Raw genomic sequence first — 19,794 nt, 5'->3', positions numbered from 1 at the left:
CACTTAATTTTCCACGATTTGGATTTTGACGGTAGTGCTAGCTTTAAACAAAACTTTCGTTCCTCCAGAATCCTTTCATGGTGGGATATTGGAGGACTCGGCAATTTCCAGTCATTTGTTGGGCCACCATTCATCTACACTGGAAAAATATATCCAGACCGCTTCCCAAGTGGTTAAGTATCATTTGCTCGTATTTATCCGACCCATGTTCATATACCATTGACAGATAGAATCACGTCAAACATATTTATGTGTGACAAAAGAGATTAACATCGATATCTATATGATTCTTTATCGACGTTTTGTTTTGATGATAGTGTACTTCTTTGATAGTATATGGTAGGAAGTTGATAGCCAACAGACGCCTTCGATCTAATGCAACGTGTTTTCTGCTATGTTGCCGATACAGTCTCCACTGTTATCCCTCCAAGCGGCTAAGCATCGGCTAATGTAAACTACATCATTCACTTGACAAAGCCATGATCCCTGGTGTTTTGCTGGGGAGCCTTGCACTTAACAGGCATCATCTTCGATAACGTCAGTCAGTCATCTGTCAAGTTCACAAATTACTTGACGAGCTTTACCGTAGCTGTGACATCGGCGCCAACAACTGCACAATGAGTGGCTCAGTTGTGTTGTCCAAGTTCAATTCGTTAATCGAGAAGAACCTGGTCTTTTTCGACGAACAACAACGAATTATCGAATATGATGACAAAGGTCTCAAGGTAAGGACTTTAAGTCAATGGCTGGGAATACAACAGGAGTTTAGCACTGACATGTCGCCTCGCAGTTTCAATTCATCCTTACATCTGCTCTCGCAAGAAAGCCTACCTTACAAGTGAACCCTGGCAAAGCCGAAAAGCCAGGTGAGATAGCAACTGTACAAGAGCGAGATGGGAGCGACATCAATACCGTTGGCTATGAGATTTGTGACGTTGGCAGGTCTCATTTTTTAGCTGCCAACAAGTTTTGTTTCGCAAGACCGCATCTCATGCTACTCACTTCGGACGGAAACAAGCGTCAATATAGCCCACTAGACCAGAACGACTGGCAAGCTTTGAGCAATGTCTTGACCGACCTGGGTGATGATTATGTTGCCTTCTTCAATTGTGGACAAGATGGGGGATGTAGTCGACTGCACAAGCACATGCAATTGATACCAAAACCCCAAGACAGTTTCGCAGCTTTCATAGACAACGGGGATGTTGTAGAGCCCGACGTCCCATTCCAGTGGTTTTATCATCGCTTCGAATCTCCATCACCCCAACCAAATGATTTGTTGGACACTTACAACAAACTTCTAGAAAAGGCCACGGACGTGGGAAAAGGTCTATCTGAGCATGCCGACAGTCTGCCAACAGGAGCTGCAATCCCACATAACATGTTGGTCACGAATCAATGGATGATTGTGCTCCCGCGACGTCGAGCGGCTGTCAATAAAGAGGCTGGGGCTAATTCGATTAGCATGATAGGAGTTATTGCTGTTGCGACCCAGGAGGAGATTGACAATTGGATACGTATTGGGCCTATTAATGCACTGCAGGAGCTCGGTGTCCCGAAGACACTCTAGCCTTTTATTTCTGCGCAGACGTTTATCTGTATCCTTCAAGACACTCTATATCGATTCAAGATTATGCAGGTTTCTCTTCCATGTTACGTGCTGTATGTCATTCTTCGTCTTGAGAATAAGACAGTGACGAGTTCGAGAGAAATTCCACGTATGTGCTTTGACACAATAACGATTATGCCACCGTAGTTGGGCGTCGTCAAATTTATTCTTTTACACTTGACCAATACCTACCACCCGATACCATACGCCGAATCACCAGTGAATGCCTAAAGGCCACCAATTGAAAGCCGGAATGAAGTGCCTGTTCTGCTTACGTCTCGGTTTGCCCGACATGATCTGACTCGTTCCAACACCCAACTGTTTTTTTGACATCCTGGTCAGCCCTTTGATTGGTCTCTATTGCATTAACTACAAAGTGAGCCCTCAAGACTCAGTCGGGATGCAAGTACACGCCTTTGTGTCCTACACCTTGCCACTTATACCATTTTTCGTTAGAACGGCCGGGAAGCATGTATATATGTATGATACAAATAGTCGTTAACATTTTCATTCGTACTTACAACTTCACTACCACCAATCTTAATAAAGATGGCCAACGAACCCCGTGTAGAATGGTTTCTTTCTAAAGCCAACCTCAATCCTCCTCTACGTCTTTCCCATCTCACCATACCCGCAGACCAAGATTTCCTTCACTCCGACCTCCCAAATCGCGACAAAGCACACAGCCTCCTTGTTCAAACACGAAAATGCTCTCCCAACTACAAACCTCCTGAAAGCCAGGTGTGGCACCATTTCCGCACGAGATCACAAAAGGCCGCAGTGTGCAATACTTTGAATTGGACTTTCGCAAAGCATGAACTTGCCAGAGCCTTTGACGCACTGCTAAGCCAGCCTATGCTTCCTCCCACCGGAGTCGCCCAGGCGTTGTTGATGCAAGCTCGTCTATCTTCGATGGATGAACTTTGGGGACATCTTCATGACCAATCACTCGAGAGGAAATTTAGAAGCAAGCGTCTGAGCTCGGACATTGTCCAGTTCGAAACAACTATGGTCGGAATGACGTGGTTGGACAGAGTTGTGTCGCTTGACAACATTAACTACATCCACCTCATATGTCAACTCAAAGTCAGCCAGGCCGTTTTGGACAGAGCACTTGGCATCGCGTTGTCCAAATCTTCGTTACGGGCGATGAAGCTACTCCTCAGCTTTGGAGCTGTTGTGTTGAGTGACGAGGAGACGATAGACCAGCACATCCGAGCTGGTAATTTGGAGTTAATAGAACTATTGTTATCAGCTCCTGACTCCATGGGTACTGGCGCCTGGAAGGAATGCCTCCATCGAGAGATTCTCAGGGCCACAAGCGGTGGGACATTGTCTGTATCATTCCTCCTCCTGCTCTTGGCAAATCGTCCGGAACTAGTCTCTGCCTCATTACTACTGAGCACACTCAGATTGGAAAATTTTCAAGCTACAGCAATCGTGATGGCTTATTCAGGCTCAAGCCAAATCTTTTTCAACATCCGTCACCAAGCTTTTGAGTTAATATCTCGTTACCCAAGTAATACGCGACTAGCCTTCTTTACACTTCTATCCAATTGCGAACTGATTGAAGATAGCTTGCTGGCTCGCAAGGAGGTCTTGGAAGGTGTAAAGGCCCGTGACACATCGCTAGTTAAGCTCTTGGTGGGAGATGGTGTGACTGTGGATGAACCGTCACAAAACGCTTTAAAATGGGCTGTTTCTCAGTTGGACTTTGAGATGATAGAGATTCTTACTCGTGGTAGTATCACATCCTCTCCTACTCTTTGGTCAGCCCATATACCAGAGATTGCCACAGAACAGGATATGAGTCACATCTGGGCAATCCTTCGGTCGGTGGATCCAAGACGGCAATCTCTTGCTGAAGTTGGCATGGACTAGATAGATTATACATCGCCATCACAATAAAGAAAGCAAAGGCCGTGTTTTTATTTGAATCTTATTAATTGTCTAGCTGCTATCCCATATTTTTAATGTATTGGTTAAAGTTATTGCGGTGCGGTTTGCTTATGAGACGCCCTTGAACCTCTCTTTGACAGATGATGCCGTCGGGCCTCCTGGCGCTTCTTCTCATGGCACACCTCACAAGATTGAATCCCAGAAATCGAAGGGTTTCTCCCACACCTTAAACAGAGCCCCCTACTTATAAGCCCGCGGCGCCGTTCAAAATTCGCTATGCCATATGACAAACTGCACATTTCGCACCGATTTTTGCCTGTCTTTGCTTCACATGAGAAACAGTCACGACACAAGTCCCCATTCTCTGCAAGAAGACGTTTTTGCTTGACGTTGATGCGCTTTTGGCCGCGATGGTCTTTGCAGGTGATGTCCAATCCAGAAATGTGCACACGGCATATAATGCAATACCGAGTTTCCAACGAAGCCGTGCCCTCGACAATGTTTCGCTGATGCGTCTCGTTACAAGGACCGCAACGGACGGCTGTCTCTTCTGTCAGGAGTTTACAATTCACACAAAAAAGTGTGACAGCGCGTGATCCTTTGGGAGTATACTGATTCTGGTTCTGGCGATCTTGCTGTGTCTTGTCGTACGAGCCCCCATACTGACGGTGGTCATGATACTTGGAGCCTAGGCTTTGAGAACAAAGGCCCTGATTGTAAGAAGGTCCTGCAGAAACACCCTGGTAGTAAGGAGCTTGTAAGTAGTGAGACTGGGCTGTTGAGGCTGAAGAAGCAAACGGATTGTAAGATATCTCGTTGGTACGATATTCAAACTCATAGCCAAGAGTCGGGATGTTGCGAAGCGGAGAACTAGAGGTGTCAAATGCAAAAGTGTTATCAAATACTTGTGGTGCATAAGCCTATAAATATTTAGAATCGTCTTTTCCATCACTGGACTCACTTATGTACTTCTGTTGTGGTTGTCTGAGGATAAATCGTACGGTATCGGGAACGACTCTGGAAACTCTCCGTTTGGTCGTATCTAGATCTCTCTCTATAGTCTTGGACAGGCGAGTAGGATGGATCGCCATACTCATCATATACTTGTGTGGAGTGGAACTGAGCACTACCTCCGGCGCTGGACCATTGTGGAAGGAAGGGATTGTCAGATTCCGTGTTGATGTTGTAGCTTTCTGTGGAACGATTCGGAAGATTCGGAAGATATTCTCTTCCACCATATTCCTGCGTGGAACGCAAATCAGTATCAGCTCCAGCACTAGTGCGTGGAGCAAAGGGATTGTCTTGTCGTGAGTTGCTACCATAGCCTTCTACAGGAGAAGGCACAAAGTCTCGTCTTTGGTCGTATCCAGAACTTTGTGCCACATCGACAGAGTCATCAAAGTTCTCAACAGGAGGAGGTCGGGTATCAGCATTCGAGTAGTAGCCGTATCTATAGTATAGACGTGAAGAATCCATGGTTCAAGTGGCGAGGAGTTGTCTTTTAGATAGTTTGCAATTACAGATCTCATTTATAGATTACGGTAGGTAGTTGCAGAAGGGAGAAGAGATTTACGTATAAAACAGATCTATTTATACTTCAAGAAATTATCTCTACCTGATTCATTACCGGCAGGATGCGAATTCTGATTTAGTGTATTTGCAAAAGGATATATAGCTGATTCACATGCGATACGTGTCTCGCAACGGCGATATTTTTCCGCTCGTAACTCTCTACAGTCTTTGCAGGTCCGGTATCGCGTTCCCGGTGTTGCATCCTATCGCCAACATAGGTTGCAGATGCCTGCCTATACGAGGGCTCTCTTCTCACCAGGGTTAAATATGGCCCTCTGCTTCGAATGATGCTTGCAGAAAATGCTTTACCAGGACGAAGTGTCACCCTTGCAGATGATACATGAACGTGATTCCAATGTATCTGGGGGCTGCTTTTGTCGGAAATCAGTGCAGTATCCGCATCGGACAGCAAATCTAGGAAGAGGTTCGTGGCAGATCAGACAAAATACCGCGAGAGGCTTACCGGTTTGAAAGTCGCCCAATTTTCGGCAAATATCTCTGGTCAGCCAGTAATCTTCGTGGCTTTTGGCGAAGGGGTGGAAGGAATCGGCGCAACCGAGGTATTGCGAGGGATTCGGCTCGATCAGTTGACCACACCACTGGAAGAAAGGATTGTCATTCTGTCCCTGAGCAGAAATATCACGACCGAGTCCATTGCCCTGTGAAAACGGTTTGTCGAGAAATCCATCGTTCACTGACGGTGAGGACTGATTTGTAACTCATCTGATCGATTCGAGGTACTCGGACGTCCATTTGAGTCTTGCCGGTTGGCTATTGAACGGTGTGAGGCCCCTGTACAGAGCTCCCACTCGAAGACGACTGTTGACATAGGATGTCGGAATTCGCGGACGGTAAATAGTTGCTGTGTACCTGGCCTGGCCACTGCCATGACTGCTGTTGGGGTTGGTTGTCAGAAGACACCGTCGAGTAACTCTCGTCAATCACTGGATTGGCATCATCTGCTTCAGGAGCAGAGAAGAAAAGGTTTGCATCCGTTTTTGTTGATGGTGTGCAAGATGGAAAGTAGGATGGCAGAAAGCAAAAGGACAGGTATGGAGACTCCTTTTTTATATCTTGGGGAGGCTGGGAATGTTGAAATCTTATAAATTCACCTTCGGCCTTCAGCCCGCAGTGGTCTTTTTTACCTAAACGATGGATGCATCCTGCCTAAAGCCATCGCCCGTATATTAACTCAAATCGGCTCAAGTCACGTTGTTGGTCAAAATTCAACATAAAAACTCGGTGGTATTATAGAGTAACTGTAAATGCATGCTCATGCTGGCTATTTCCAGATGTCTCCCCACTTTATGTGCTCAAATCTGCAGCTTGCCCTTGATTTACCACAACATGTGCCTTCTTCTCGCCCTGGGAGTAATAACGTACTGCGATGCACAACGTCCTGATAAGTAGTTGACAGTTTTGAACATAAGGTCCAGTAAAGTAGATATCCGGATTACCATGGATACGACTATGCAGCGTGGCAAGTTGACCAATATTGTTGAAGACAGCAAAAACCAAAGAATGGCAAATATCAGCATCAGAAAAAGATTTAATGTCCGCAGGGTTCTCATCATTCTGAGCCTCTACCTCAGCGTCAGGTCTATGCTCCAAACTGAAAGCCTTGCAGAATGTCGATGCAACAGCCGTCATCTTCATGCCGATTCTGTTGTAGTCCATTCCGTAAATGTCTCCGATCAGTTTATCGACGTTTGCGTTGTTGCCCTTTTCTGCTTGCTCCAGCATGTCTTCGTAGGTACGCGATCTGGTGAGCAAGAGAAGCAGACCGCATAGTGCTGAACCACCAAATGAAGAGCCTGAAATACGTTGGCACTGATTGTTTTCTGTGACCTGAAAGAAGGATACTCCTGAACCAATGTTGACGAGTAGATATGGGTGAGACTTTGGTGGTGTTGAAGGGACGATTGTTTCATCAACGAAAGTGTAGATCTCGCAGCTTTCACCCGGAATCGGTGGGCGGTTATCTGATCACAGTCAATAACTGTTTCGGGGGTTGAGTGAGGAGGTCATACCGTGACTTGAACCGTCTATACCATCTGATATTTGAGTAGCATCCAGAGGATTTACTAGGTATTGTAGCGCCGCATCCTGGAATTGATCCGGAGCGATATCCATAGTGGCTGTTTGTATTTCTCTAAATGATGATAGTATAAAGTGAGATTGTGAGCAGTCTTGTTCTGTGTCGACAAGGGGATATGACTGATGTTGTTCTGATGTTGCACGCTGATGCGGTGACTGAAAGAAGACTAGTGTAGTTGCGATAATTAAGGGGGGCACAAGCTAATTTGCTGAATTTTCACAGAGTTCATTTTGGGTGGGGCTTTTGTCATCTGATAAGATAAGATTCACCCCAATACGTTTTCACCGAGCATCAAGTTGAACTTTGTATGGCACTCCAAACTCTAATGAATTTTGTGATTCGGTAATGTCTATACCTTGACTGCCTCTAGGTTCGGTTAAGAAAATTCTAAAGAAAGGAATAACTCTGTTTCTTTGACAAACTGTAAATAATTACTCTGATTCATTCTCGCCTGACCGTGATGGTGTATTGCAATTGGCAATACTTATTATTGTGACCATCGGGTATCTCTCGTGTTGAACATACAGCTCAAATAGCAATTGACTCTCGACTCATTCAACATTGTCCAGTAGCTCAGGCAGGCATGTTCATGCCCTCATTAGCCTTGTATCCTTCTCCAGTAGCAACACTCTGAGCCTCGCGATACTCAGCCTCCTTATCCTGCTGGATCAAGTCACAGCATCCACAGCAACACGCAGTAGCAAGATCGACAAGACAGCTGCCTTGAAGGTTATGCTTCTCACGAAGGTTGGCGCGTTGAAGGGCTAGAGGGATCCAGTGTAGACCAACACAGGTAGAAGCCCAGAACATAAGACACTGCAGACTTGTCAGTATATCATAATCGAAACGTTTTGTTCTGTGGAAAAACATACAGAAGTGTTTACTGGCTCGTAACCTTCAAGGTTGTTGTTCTTTTGAAGACGATGATGTGTCTTGCCAAATGTCACGCAGGGAACACAGCATGTGATGGCACAGAGGCTAATAGGGCTGAAACAACCGAAGAAACTGTTCTGCCAAGGCTGAGATGTCTCGGGAGACTTGGAGTTGACATGTTCGCTGGGACGAGCGAGGACGTCGTTGAAACGACCCTTCCACTCATTGAGGTCGTTGTGGTCGATAGGACCGTTGTTCTGGGTATTTGTTTGAGCTGGGGTAGCCATTGTGAATACGAGTAAAGAAAATCGGTATTAAAGGAGTGACAAGGTGAAGGTTCAGTGGCAGTTGGATGTCTGACAGACTGAAAACATGGAGGAAAAGACTGGTTGTTATCCTGCTTTCAGACACAACACCATTCAGCCCAAGGGCCAGTTACTTTCCACAATCATCAGACTATGGCTTGAGTGCCTGATGCTAGCGTCGTGATCAGCGCGCAGACATGCCCAAAGCAAACGACGAAATTGCTTCTTCGACGCGAGGCACGAAATGTCCAATCACATTTGACTTGTTAGAGTATCACGCGGAATGCTATCTCAGCCCTGTGATGTTAGAAAAGGATCTGATTCGGTAGTCAACATGGCAATAGGCGAAAGCTGAAGCGCCACTAATTTACGGTAGAGTCGTTTGCGGGTTGGGCGTTGGAGCTACGATGAGCTTGGGGATCAGCTGCAAGCCTCCAAAGTGGTTCGCACGTTTATCGTTGAGCTTACAGATATGGGAAGATTTTAGTTAAATTATTCATTATCCCTTTATTTTCTGAGACTAATCACGTTCCTATTCTTCATCGTGGTCATGGCAATTCTTGTATCTTGTGTGCACGAAATATAACAAACGCCCAAATAATCTGAGTGTGGTAGATTGAGATTGCGAAACTGTCAAATCATGTTTCATTCGGCAGTTGATATGATCCATAGCGGAAAAAAGGAACCATGAGATTAATTGCTTGTCTTTGCACCTGAAACGCACTACTTTGGCTGTCATTTCCTTTGAGCGCCTCAATTCCGCTGCGGCTGAGACTCGGCAATTACCTCAAGCAGTTTAAGCACTTGTCTGTGTGTGAAATGAGACCAGTGACTCATACCTGTCGATCTCATAGATAAGTCTTTATGGTATTCTCATACGAATGGCCAAATATGCATCATCACTCAAATTAAAACGTTGAAAGGTTCAAGTGGGATCCTTGCCCATAATTCTATCATTCGCTAGTTTATGTAACTTTTTCTAATCCAGGCCGTAGTGTAATAGTTGTAGTGTACTGGTCTTGCTTAAGAAGTTGATCTTGCCAGCAAGTACTTTAGATATGTGTATGTGTTTGTTCGTGAATGTGCATTAAGTGTCGTGATTTCGATGTGGTGGTCTGAAACGCCTGCATTTCTGTACCAATGGCTTTGTCTAATCTTCTAGCCAAGTGCTGTAAATCATTGTCGTCATAGTCTATAAAATCTGTTAATGATGATATTTCAAACAGTAAGATACTTAAGCAACATACCTTTTCACTTTGTGCTGTGCTGTATGAAGCAAGTCTTCTATCAAAAGACCGTGATTGTGTCTGTGGCTTGAGCGTTGTGCGAACACCACCAACAACGACTGTGGCGCTGCCAACTGTCAAGAGAAGAGGGACAATCCTGGAGATTTGTTAGTGTGTGGCTGGTGATGGGTGGAGATTTGAGGCTCACTTTTCGACAGGCATGGCTCTTAGGATAGGTTGCATATTGGATGATATTATGCCAAGGGTTTGTTCTTGTTTCTCAAGACAAGTGAGGAACAAATCAATTGATATAGTAGATATTACTGTAGATATTAGTACTTATGAATCTTGTTAAAGTGAGATTCTGTACATATCTTATATATCATCTGTCTCGTATCTTGCATTGTTGATCTCAGTGCCCATGGCGTGGTGTAGCGGTGTTTCGAGGCCGCTTGGTGGTGCCATGAAAATGGCCCGGAACCCCTGGTCGGGTACTTCCGGAGGCTCAATCAAGCTCAAAATCGGGCCATAAGGAGATCCAGATCGTTTATATCTTGTGGTTTTTTGTGGGCGACAACATGAGATGTTCTGATGATTGAAACTCGTCTATTTTTTCATTTAATTTTTCTTACTCGATTGCCGATAAGAAGCCGTCTTACGCGGTTGATGATCAGGGAGAGTCAGGCCAGCTAACGCGTCTCAACCACTAAAACTGTCCACTAAAATATTTGGTTGAAGACGCGTCCAAACAAGTCGAAACAGCATTCCAATATTGTTTGATCTCTGATACATTATTTTACCACATATCCTGTCTCGGCCATGACTTATCGTTCAATTTCTGTCTCTCATTATACGATACTCTCACCAAGTGATACGCAGACGGTTCTGGCAGTTTACCTCACTCACGCCTTCTACAGGGTAACTTCCAGGTACTATTAAAAACCATCTGATGATTGGCAACGGCGTCTGCCGAAACAGGGAAATTTCAATGGATCCTAATCCGATCCAGATCGCACATCAGGCAACATCTTGGCCCAAGATACACCGGTCTTTCCATTCAATCAACCACCATAGATAAGGCCCGAATATATCTTGAAACTATTCCCTCTTATCATCTTCCAAGATTTATTAAGATATACGCATGATGATTCTCAAAACATTCGATGATTATATAACATCTCTGAACTGTCGTGCTGACCTGTTGAGGTGTTGGATGTAATTGACAGCAATTAATGAATACGATGCAGCCTATAATTGCTTTGTCTGTATAGCTTCATTTGAGATAGTTGTCAACCTTGATACCCAATGTTGAGACTTGGCTAAAGCTCCAGCCACTCAACCACGCAAGCTCGTGACGTCATGCCAAGTCGTAGACTTGAACAATTCTCTCCCTTCTTTTACATATACATCACGTAAATACACCTTGACGTATTCCCTAACCTCTTTGACCGATATTCGTCGCTAATAACTTCATCATGCCGTGGAAAGACCATCTCAAGCGCCTCAAGAATGAATTCGAAAATCTAGTCGGTGAGCCACAAGCTCAGAACCAGAGTCAGAATCAGCAACATTACCCCCCACCGCCTCCTCCTCCCCAAGGCCAACAGCCCATGGGCCAGAACCAGCAGCAAGGACACGTCTACTGGCAGCCCCAATTCCGCCCCGACGCACCCGTTTCCTCTGAGTGGGACGCAAAGATCGGTAACGGCCCGGATGGCTGGGGTAATCAGGAGCTACAGTACTACACCGCCGATCAACAAAACGCCTTCCAGTGAGTTTATCAGCACATGACCTAATCTGGAAATCTATCGATAACTCATCATCGTTGTAGTACTCCAGATGGAAAGCTTGTTTTACGTGCCATTGCAAACAATGCAGAGTCTGATCATGAGAAGCGGTATACCTCTGCTCGACTCGTGAGTCGCCAGACGCTCTCTCGCGATCAAGGCGTCCTCACCGCCTGGCTCACTTCGCCATGCGCGACAGGTATCTGGCCTGCATTCTGGCTTCTTCCGCAGGAGCCCTTTTCCTGGCCCACTGATGGAGAAGTCGACATAGCGGAGACGTGGAACGGCGATATGGAGAACCACTCGTGTCTCCACTGGGGACACCATCATGAGCCGGACAAGCATCGCGTCCTTGGCACCAAGATTCCCGACATGCAGCATCGGCCTGTGCGGTATGACCTGGCGTGGCTTCAGTCAGGTGGACACGCTGGTCAGGGTAGAATGATCTGGTACATTGATGGCAGACCCGTCATGAAGGGGGACATTCCTGAAGGGACGAGGCCCATGAGGGACATGAATATTCTTTTGAATGTTGCCATGGGTGGAAATGTTTGCGGTGGCAAGACACCCTCAGATGGACAGTATGATATGGTTGTTCATAGTCTTTACATGGGGAGTGAGCCTGAGTACGGAGGATGGCATAGATTCGAGTCTGATTGGGCTACTGCTCCTATGGGTAATACTTACTAGCGGTTCCAACGATACGAAAACACATATTTTGTGGTTCTGCTTCATTACCTGCGTTTCTATTCTGTGCATGATCTGAGAATCTTGATATTATCAGATCATACTAACGTTAAATTAGCAGATACACAACTCATGCGCGACACATTGTGATATAGATCTTGATCTATATCGATTGATGCTATTGTTAGAGCCAGACCGATAAGAGCTCTTATCATCGATCAGTATGATAAGATAACGATAAGATACAGAAGATAAGATACGAGATCGCCTCAGAGTATCAGAAGAAGAATTGCCTTGGCAGCAGAAGAGATGTAGTTATTCAGGTTATGCTATTTGGTTTTTCTCTCAAGCTTACAGTTTGTTGTCTCCATGTACTTACTACTCACGAGTATCTGTCATGAAATGATCATACAGGAATGCATCTATCCCCCCAACAAAGTCGCACCCATGGCCTTCATCAGGATCCGACGTATCTTGCATAAAATATCGGACGGCTGTAATTCGCAAGATGATCTTATCAATCCATTTTTTTTCAGCGACACGTAGAGCATTCCCGAAATGGCCAATCGCCAAGTACAACCGTCAGTGTCTAGGAAATTAAGCACCACCAGTAGCGTCAGGGGCTCAGGCCTGTCCATCGGGTTTGCCGTGCCAATCCCTTCCCTATATTATCTAGACTCAATGAAACGTGAGATGAAGTCTGTATAATGACTTATCCAAGCATAGGACATCTTCAGCTAGATTGATAATAGCAACTTACCTTACCCATGCCTCTTTTTGACAGCACGCTACTGATGGATGTTCAATTTCCCAGTACTCGAAAGACGTGGTAAAGTACATGTTGTGGTTCTTGCCCATAAGCAGGAAGCCCTAGGTATTTCATCTGGTGATAACTATATTTGGAGCCAATCGCAACAAGGCTCCGTCTGCCTCAAGTAGACTCACATCGTTTCAGAAGCCGAACGGGAACTCTCGCTTGGCGTTCGGACGGGAAGTTTTCGTAAAAACTCTAATTTACTACCCGCGGATAAGAAAATTTGTCAACTACTTTCCAACATGACATCCCCATTCTAGAAACCGCATACCTTCCTTCCATATCTATTCGGAGCTTGGCAGATAGTTCGGCATCCCATTTGGTAATAACCAGGATTTGCCTGACTCGTAGTATGTAGTGTTAATAACACGACATTTCAAGGAACATGCTGCGACTCGACTGTTATGGCGAATCAAACCCATGCTTGTTGCGGGGACAAACCTTATGTTCTGCTTTGCCGTGAAGAAACCTATTATTAAGGACCTGTTAACGTGCGTGTTACCCGCGCGGGATTGTTAATGCAACATTATGTAACATTCTGATAATCCCACCTTATCGCCGAGTTGCTTCTTTGTATAAATCATAATGCATCAACTACAATCATAGTCCTTGGAAGAAAGCAGGACAGTCCTCACCTCCATCTCATCTTGTACGCCCTTCCCTATCAGCACAAATGCGGTCTTCTTTGTTGTCCATTGCCTACTTGGCTACTTCCGCCTTGGGCTACGACCAGCTTCTTGGTTTCAATGCCAAAGTCGAAACTGAAACTCGGTCACTTGATGAGATTCACCAAGCAGCGCTCAAAGAGGGAGGCGTAGTCACCCTCTGGCACGGCGGAGATTCAGTCAACCGACAGAGTGGCCTGAAGGCAGCCTTTGAAAAGCGCTTCCCCGGCATGGAACTCAATGTCACCGTTGATCTATCCAAATATCACGACGCCAGGTTGGACCAACAGCTTGCTGCTGGTGGAAAAGCTGTCTACGTCGACAGTGTCATTCTCCAGACATTGCACGACTACCCCCGTTGGGCTCAACAAGGTGCATTGCTCAACTACGCACCCAAGGGATTTGATGAGATCGATGACGCATACAAGGATAACACAGCTTATTGGTACGGTGTCTATATCTACTCTTGGGCCTTCGGGTGGAACAGCCAGAAACTTCCAGGAATCAAGCCACTCGCCGAGTACCCCGATTTTCTCCGACCTGAGTTGAAGAACAAGCTTGTCCTTACCTATCCCGACGACGACGATGCTGTTCTCTTCGCTTATCATCTGATGTGAGTATACTGACGACACATATGCATTGATGTGAACTAACAATTCTCTAGCATGCAACAGTACGGAGTTTCTTGGTTTGAAGGTCTCCTCAAGCAGAACCCTCGATGGATCCGTGGTACCGCCGCGCCCTCAACTATTGTTAAAGGCAGCAACTACACTCAAGCCGCCTACTTCGCTGCTGGTGGAGGCTTTCAGAATGCCGAGCCTATGAAGTTTGCGCATCCCAAGAGCGGCAAGTATGTGTCTTGGGCGCAGACTGCGGGCATCCTCAAGGACGCGCCTCACCCCGAGGGAGCAAAGCTCCTTCACAGCTTCATCCTCAGCCCCGAGTACCAGAAGGCTATGGGTACTTGGTCCGTTCGCCGCGACATGCCTACTCCCCAGGGCTACCCTGATCTTGCCAATGAGACTGCTACCAACCCAGCTGAATTTGCACGATTCATGGCTGACAGAGCCTTGGTTGAGAGACTTCGTTTTTGGTTTGAGGCTCGCATCGGTTCAGCTCAGGGTGTTGATCCTATTCACGACCCTATCAACATGCAGTAAACAGGAATGAGTAATGGATGTCGGAGCAGTATTTCTCTTCTTGTCATGTTATAAACTGTACTTCAGTATACCTACTGATTCGACCAGCTTAGATAATCATGAATCTATTTATAAATAAAATTCTGTACTTTTCTCTCACAACTTATCATACATTATATATCGCAATGGGTGATTCAAGATAGCCTGCCAAAACTCGCGAACCTACCCGGGACTGTTGAAACTGAAATGCCATGACTAAGAGAAATTACCCCGCACGATTGGCCCTTGACGAGATTAGAATTGGTCTAGAATCTCCGGTTCCAGTTCCACTTGATATCTTATCGACGATAACGAGCGACACGTGACAGTTATGTGATGATGCTAACGATCTACCTGTGACGAACTCACCTCAAATATTGCTGTATGCATGTCTATAAAACAAATTTGTTATCATCATTTTCCCTTTCCATCTGCCGAAATCCGAACACCATCAACTCATTGGGAATCTACAGCCGACAGCTAGATAAGCTGCCTGGTCTAGCGTTCCAGACAATCAGGTGCTAAAGATACAACCCCTCGGGGAAATACGAAACATGGCCTATCTCCGCAGATTGGGGATGGAATCCAAACCCCTTTTGGAAAGAACATGCGACAATGTGTCCGGGGGCAAACTAAAGAAGCGTCAATACCAAAGTCTCGGGACGCGTGGTTGAGACTTAAAGATGGTCCATCTCCCATCTTGTTCTCAATTGTCTCTGCTTCTCCAGATCAATTGATTCAATGGACGACACACGCAAGATGGACTCGTCCAAAAGAGATGACGATAATCACGACACCAAGTCCGTCACCCAAACCACACCTATCAACGCCTCCGGTCACGTCCAGGAGCTACCTCAAAACTTCACCCTCCTCTCCCTTGCAGGCGTCGGTCTCGTCGTCGGCAATGTCTGGCCCGCGATTGGCGGCTCCATCCTTGTCGCTATCTTCAACGGCGGCCCGCCTGGTGTCTTATACGAATTCATCGCCGTGTCCATCTTTTACTGGACCGTAGCCGCCAGTGTCGCAGAACTCGCAAGTGCGATCCCTTCATCCGCTGGCGTATATCACTGGGCGTCTGTTACCCCAGGTCCACGATGGGGACGCGTTCTAGGATTTTACGCGGGGTGGTGGAATTATCTCGCTTGGTGTCTCGGATGCGCTAGTATGTCGAGTATCCTTGCGAACACGCTCGTGCAGATGTATGCTTTGAACCATGATGGGTTCGTGGCTGAGTCGTGGCATGTGTTCATCACGTATATCATCACGACCTGGCTTTCGTGTGCAGCAGTTTGTTTGTGGAATAGTGCCATGCCAGCTTTGAACAAATTCGGTGTTTTCATTATCCTCGCTGGCTTCATCATCACAGTCATCACAGTCACGGCTATGCCTGGTACTGGAGGTCGTCCGCCGCATGCGAGCTCGGCATTTGTGTGGAAAGACTGGACAGCTGATATTGGATATCCGGATGGCTTTGTCTTCGTGGCGGGTATGCTCAATGGCGCGTATAGTGTTGGATCAGTCCATGCTACAACGCAGTTAGCTGAGGAGATCCCCAACCCCAGCCGCAATGTTCCCATTGCCATTCTGTTTCAAGTGGCGACTGGCTTTATCACTGGACTTTGCTATCTCATCGCCATCATGTACGCCATCAACGACTACGACGCGCTTTTCGAATCTGCGTATCCCATTGCCGAGATTTATCGTCAAGCAACTGGCTCTGCGGCTGGTGCTACGGGCTTGTTGTCATTGGTTATGATTTGCATTGCCTTGACAGTCGTCGGACTATACATCACTTGCGGACGAACGCTCTGGGCTCTTGCCCGTGATGGCGCGACTCCTTTCCCGGCAGTATTCGGCCATGTCCAAGAATCTCTTGACATGCCTCTCTGGTCCACCATCGCCACGGCGGTTTTGGTATCTGTCCTAGGTGCCATTTACGTAGGAAGCACAACAGCTTTCAATGCCTTTGTGGGAACATTTATCCTGCTCTGCAGTTGTTCATTCCTTTGTTGCATCCTGCCTAACCTACTCAGCGGACGCAAGAATATCACATACGGACCTTTTAGAATGCATGGGATTTGGGGCTTTATTGTCAACGGTATTGCTTGTGCTTATCTTCTTATCTGGAGTGTCATCTACTGCTTTCCTTATTCCTTGCCCACCACACCACAGAGTATGAATTACACATGCGTGATTTGGGGAGGTTTGACATTTTTAGTTAGTGTTTGGTGGTTTGCGAGTGCAAGGAAAGGATACAAGGGGCCTACGACGACGGGAAGTGTTGTTTCTGGGGTAGCTGTTGGTTCAGCCTGATGTGCTTGTTAGTTCTAGTGGCAATAACTGATTCGTGTCTTTTACTTGAAATTCTGCAACTGCACATAATCTGATGAGCGTCTATCTGTTTTATTTCAACAATCGCCTCATTTCTTTTTATCTGCTGTTTCTGATGCGTGGCATATTCACAGCCTGCAACAACAACATCGAGGCGAAAAATTCATTCGAACCTATCATATATCAACTGTGCATGTCTTCTTTCGTTTGGATATCCAATCTTAGTCATCTGTCCCATTTAACAAGGCGAGACAAGACCAGGTCCAGGACTGGTTGGCCTCAAAAAAAAAAGGCGGACTTTTGGGTCTATGTATTCTGTGCAAAATCATATGAGGAAATGCATTGTGACTGTGATGGACCTTACATTACATTACAGTAGGCTAGGCAACAAAATGATTTTATGCACACGCGTAACATAGGAAGGAATTTTGATGAGATCGAGGCCACGCTTTGCATTTGCAGCGCTTATCGAAGGAACAATTGTAGGTAGGTACACGATCTTTGCGGATCATGTTATGGAGTTTGATGTACACTAGGCCATGCATTGACCACGAGATGAATTGTTGATTGTCGATTGTCTCGATGAATCTAGAATCGAATGCTTCTTGTCAGGCTTTGCTTGGGTTTCCGTTTGCCATCGAAACATGGATAAGCCAGACAATTCCATACTTGGGTCCCACACGGACAAGGAATACGCTTGAAATTCGTTGCCGCCAGAGCCTTTGTGCTGTCTTTGTGGCAAGGTATGTATTTTCAATTGATAGCTGGCAGGCAATGAGTAATGCCGACAACACCTCAGCTTACTATGGATATCCTGCGCCGCCTCAAAGAACAACAACATTCGAGGCCACGGCAGTTTCATGGATATGGCAACACAAAGGGATAGTCAAGCATTTTTGATGGAAAACTACGGATACCAAAGTCTTGGTTAAGGGTTCAGAGGAGGTTGGGCATAGTCGATCTGAAACCCCGCAAACGGGGTCTGGTGGTTGAAGCGCCGAGATTGATTGATAGCGATACGGTAGTTGGCGGTGATCAGCGTTTCCACTGCTCAAACGCGAATAGCCTCAGTTTTTTGTCAGGCGGCCATGGATGAGACCATTTCTTGGCCAGCCACAATGAGTTGGGCTGAGCTGGGTTATGCAATGAGTCAGAAAAAGCCTCAATCCAACTCATCACTATTTATTACTCATAACCCTCGTGTCCTCAAAACGTACGCTGTCTACTATCCAAGCATTTCCTTTTGTACTTTGCCTCACTGAACTGTCGGTTTCTTCTCCTCCCCCAGCTACAGCCAGTGACTAGACTAGGAACTTTTACCCATAAATATGACCCTTCTCGAACGAATCGGAAACCCCCACATAAACGTTGCAGCCCGACCCGACATAAACGCCTAAAATGGCCTCAAAAACTACAGGGACTCCCCCTGTAAGCCTAGGAGCCCAAGCTGCTGATCTTTTTTGTGATTTTGACTGGATGCCTTGATTTTAACGATTGGGCATGATGAAATTGAGTTTTGTGGGGGAGAAGGATGGACAGATAGAAGGTCAGTAGACAAGAGACAGGGAACAAGAACAAGAATATCACGAAAAAGACACAAAATGGAAAAGAAAAAGGACACAAAAAAAGAAATAGGGCAAAAATAAGCGAATTTTCAGTGGCACAAATGTAACGCATAACGTATGTACGTGCTCTCTCGTGATTTTGGTCGTGCTTTGTTGTACACGTAAGACACACAGCGGTATGGAGTCGTGCATTTCTTTTTATCCTCTTTTCTCCCCTCTTGTGCAGAACAGAGGTTATCGCTTAGTCCTCCGGTGAACGAGGCTCCTCTTGCTCCTCTAGCACCTGCACAGACGTCTTCCACTTCGGCCTTGTTTCGACAGCGGAGGTGCCGGGATCCCCATTCCCCTGCAGAGGGGTCACTACCCGGGGAATGATTCCCTTCAACCACACCTGTCCACATGGCCAGACAGTCCAAGTCTTAGACTCTTTTTGTCAACTGTCAAAGCTTCACCTGTGCAGTAGCCTCACCCCGCTGACTCTGGGGGGTCCATTATCCATATGTACATGGCCCATGAGGCCAATCGAGCCCTTGCAGCATGTCGGGTCACCTTTCTCACATACCAAAATAGACTAGGGCCTCTTTTTTCCCTTTCTCTCCCGTTCTACCGTCCAAGGATCATGCTTCTCTCGTCATGGGCACAGCCGATTTGGTAGTTATTGGTCCAGCTGTTCAACTGCAGGCCAGACCAGGCCTGCCCGTGCCCAATCCAATGTGATATTTTCCAATGTGGTTGGTAGTGGGCCAAAGTCACTGATAACCCTTGTTGGAATTGGGTTGGGCTTGGCTTGGCTCGGGCTCTTCCACCCCGGCTCTTGTAGATCCAAGGCAAAAAAGAGGTTTCGAGGTGCCTCGAACAAAACTGGCGGCTATACACCTTATTTCCAGCCCGAGCTGAATTTCTCTTCCCTTTTTCTTTCTTCCTCTTTTTCTTCTCTCTAGAGATAGCTCAACACAAACCATTAATCAATTGATTGCGAGGCCTCTTGTGTCCTCTATTTCTTATTTTCATTTATCTATCTAGTCCACCCTCGACCCTCTTCACCGCCCGTCGATCATATCACACACGGACCCTGGTACCGTACCGTCTCAGTATAGTGCCCACGAACCCCACGAAACTACAGAAAGAATATACACACGACCGAGACAAAGAGAGAAACTCACTCTCCGTCACCGAATAATTCCC

At 46.3% G+C, this 19,794-nt stretch overlaps 9 protein-coding genes across 9 annotated transcripts; 5 read left to right on the top strand and 4 right to left on the bottom strand.

Annotated features, from left to right (window-relative positions):
- The first annotated feature begins 527 nt into the window (after positions 1-527).
- EDB82DRAFT_486414 (ATP adenylyltransferase-domain-containing protein) lies at positions 528-1,718 on the top strand. Its single transcript, XM_065608274.1, has 2 exons — positions 528-725; positions 791-1,718. Exons 1-2 carry the CDS (start codon positions 618-620, stop codon positions 1,568-1,570), a joined length of 888 nt encoding a protein of 295 aa, XP_065465551.1. The 5' UTR covers positions 528-617; the 3' UTR covers positions 1,571-1,718.
- A 317-nt stretch (positions 1,719-2,035) lies between these two features.
- On the top strand, positions 2,036-3,590 carry EDB82DRAFT_486413 (uncharacterized protein). Its single transcript, XM_025730769.2, has one exon. The coding sequence runs from the start codon at positions 2,159-2,161 to the stop codon at positions 3,488-3,490; it is 1,332 nt and encodes a 443-aa protein (XP_025589861.1). The 5' UTR covers positions 2,036-2,158; the 3' UTR covers positions 3,491-3,590.
- A 144-nt stretch (positions 3,591-3,734) lies between these two features.
- On the bottom strand, positions 3,735-4,984 carry EDB82DRAFT_550625 (uncharacterized protein; the record flags this gene model as incomplete). The annotated part of the gene is made up of 3 exons (XM_065609570.1): positions 3,735-3,748; positions 3,801-4,428; positions 4,478-4,984. The coding sequence occupies 3 exons, from the start codon at positions 4,982-4,984 to the stop codon at positions 3,735-3,737; spliced, it is 1,149 nt and encodes a 382-aa protein (XP_065465550.1).
- Positions 4,985-6,305: 1,321 nt separating this feature from the next.
- Positions 6,306-7,343, bottom strand: EDB82DRAFT_486410 (fumble-domain-containing protein). The gene is made up of 2 exons (XM_025730772.2): positions 7,111-7,343; positions 6,306-7,062 (listed from the first exon to the last, which is right to left on the bottom strand). The coding sequence occupies exons 1-2, from the start codon at positions 7,211-7,213 to the stop codon at positions 6,386-6,388; spliced, it is 780 nt and encodes a 259-aa protein (XP_025589864.1). The 5' UTR covers positions 7,214-7,343; the 3' UTR covers positions 6,306-6,385.
- A 148-nt stretch (positions 7,344-7,491) lies between these two features.
- On the bottom strand, positions 7,492-8,338 carry EDB82DRAFT_550623 (PLAC8 family-domain-containing protein; the record flags this gene model as incomplete). Its single annotated transcript, XM_025730773.2, has 2 exons — positions 7,492-7,994; positions 8,051-8,338. The coding sequence occupies 2 exons, from the start codon at positions 8,336-8,338 to the stop codon at positions 7,752-7,754; spliced, it is 531 nt and encodes a 176-aa protein (XP_025589865.1). The 3' UTR covers positions 7,492-7,751.
- Positions 8,339-9,278: 940 nt separating this feature from the next.
- EDB82DRAFT_486408 (uncharacterized protein) lies at positions 9,279-9,930 on the bottom strand. Its single transcript, XM_025730774.2, has 3 exons — positions 9,791-9,930; positions 9,604-9,739; positions 9,279-9,548 (listed from the first exon to the last, which is right to left on the bottom strand). Exons 1-3 carry the CDS (start codon positions 9,823-9,825, stop codon positions 9,507-9,509), a joined length of 213 nt encoding a protein of 70 aa, XP_025589866.1. The 5' UTR covers positions 9,826-9,930; the 3' UTR covers positions 9,279-9,506.
- Positions 9,931-10,775: 845 nt separating this feature from the next.
- Positions 10,776-12,134, top strand: EDB82DRAFT_486405 (concanavalin A-like lectin/glucanase domain-containing protein). The gene is made up of 2 exons (XM_025730775.2): positions 10,776-11,353; positions 11,414-12,134. Exons 1-2 carry the CDS (start codon positions 11,058-11,060, stop codon positions 12,057-12,059), a joined length of 942 nt encoding a protein of 313 aa, XP_025589867.1. The 5' UTR covers positions 10,776-11,057; the 3' UTR covers positions 12,060-12,134.
- A 1,227-nt stretch (positions 12,135-13,361) lies between these two features.
- EDB82DRAFT_486404 (uncharacterized protein) lies at positions 13,362-14,950 on the top strand. The gene is made up of 2 exons (XM_025730777.2): positions 13,362-14,148; positions 14,200-14,950. Exons 1-2 carry the CDS (start codon positions 13,544-13,546, stop codon positions 14,693-14,695), a joined length of 1,101 nt encoding a protein of 366 aa, XP_025589868.2. The 5' UTR covers positions 13,362-13,543; the 3' UTR covers positions 14,696-14,950.
- An 84-nt stretch (positions 14,951-15,034) lies between these two features.
- Positions 15,035-17,271, top strand: EDB82DRAFT_486403 (amino acid/polyamine transporter I). The gene has a single exon (XM_025730778.2). The coding sequence runs from the start codon at positions 15,455-15,457 to the stop codon at positions 17,024-17,026; it is 1,572 nt and encodes a 523-aa protein (XP_025589869.2). The 5' UTR covers positions 15,035-15,454; the 3' UTR covers positions 17,027-17,271.
- Positions 17,272-19,794: the final 2,523 nt, after the last annotated feature.

This window comes from Fusarium venenatum (assembly GCF_020744135.1).
Source record: "Fusarium venenatum strain MPI-CAGE-CH-0201 chromosome Unknown EDB82scaffold_1, whole genome shotgun sequence".
In the NCBI taxonomy this organism is placed as follows: Eukaryota; Fungi; Ascomycota; class Sordariomycetes; order Hypocreales; family Nectriaceae; genus Fusarium; species Fusarium venenatum.
This window is presented reverse-complemented; position numbering and strand designations above follow the sequence as displayed.

Coding starts and splice junctions, on each gene's coding strand:
- EDB82DRAFT_486414 (XM_065608274.1), top strand. CDS start 618: ATGAGTGGCTCAGTTGTGTTGTCCAAGTTCAATTCGTTAATCGAGAAG. Junction 726..790: donor ATGATGACAAAGGTCTCAAG/GTAAGGACTTTA, acceptor GTCGCCTCGCAG/TTTCAATTCATCCTTACATC.
- EDB82DRAFT_486413 (XM_025730769.2), top strand. CDS start 2,159: ATGGCCAACGAACCCCGTGTAGAATGGTTTCTTTCTAAAGCCAACCTC.
- EDB82DRAFT_486410 (XM_025730772.2), bottom strand. CDS start 7,213: ATGGATATCGCTCCGGATCAATTCCAGGATGCGGCGCTACAATACCTA. Junction 7,063..7,110: donor TATAGACGGTTCAAGTCACG/GTATGACCTCCT, acceptor GACTGTGATCAG/ATAACCGCCCACCGATTCCG.
- EDB82DRAFT_486408 (XM_025730774.2), bottom strand. CDS start 9,825: ATGCAACCTATCCTAAGAGCCATGCCTGTCGAAAA. Junction 9,740..9,790: donor AGAGCCATGCCTGTCGAAAA/GTGAGCCTCAAA, acceptor ACAAATCTCCAG/GATTGTCCCTCTTCTCTTGA. Junction 9,549..9,603: donor GCACAGCACAAAGTGAAAAG/GTATGTTGCTTA, acceptor CAGATTTTATAG/ACTATGACGACAATGATTTA.
- EDB82DRAFT_486405 (XM_025730775.2), top strand. CDS start 11,058: ATGCCGTGGAAAGACCATCTCAAGCGCCTCAAGAATGAATTCGAAAAT. Junction 11,354..11,413: donor GATCAACAAAACGCCTTCCA/GTGAGTTTATCA, acceptor TCATCGTTGTAG/TACTCCAGATGGAAAGCTTG.
- EDB82DRAFT_486404 (XM_025730777.2), top strand. CDS start 13,544: ATGCGGTCTTCTTTGTTGTCCATTGCCTACTTGGCTACTTCCGCCTTG. Junction 14,149..14,199: donor CTCTTCGCTTATCATCTGAT/GTGAGTATACTG, acceptor ACAATTCTCTAG/CATGCAACAGTACGGAGTTT.
- EDB82DRAFT_486403 (XM_025730778.2), top strand. CDS start 15,455: ATGGACGACACACGCAAGATGGACTCGTCCAAAAGAGATGACGATAAT.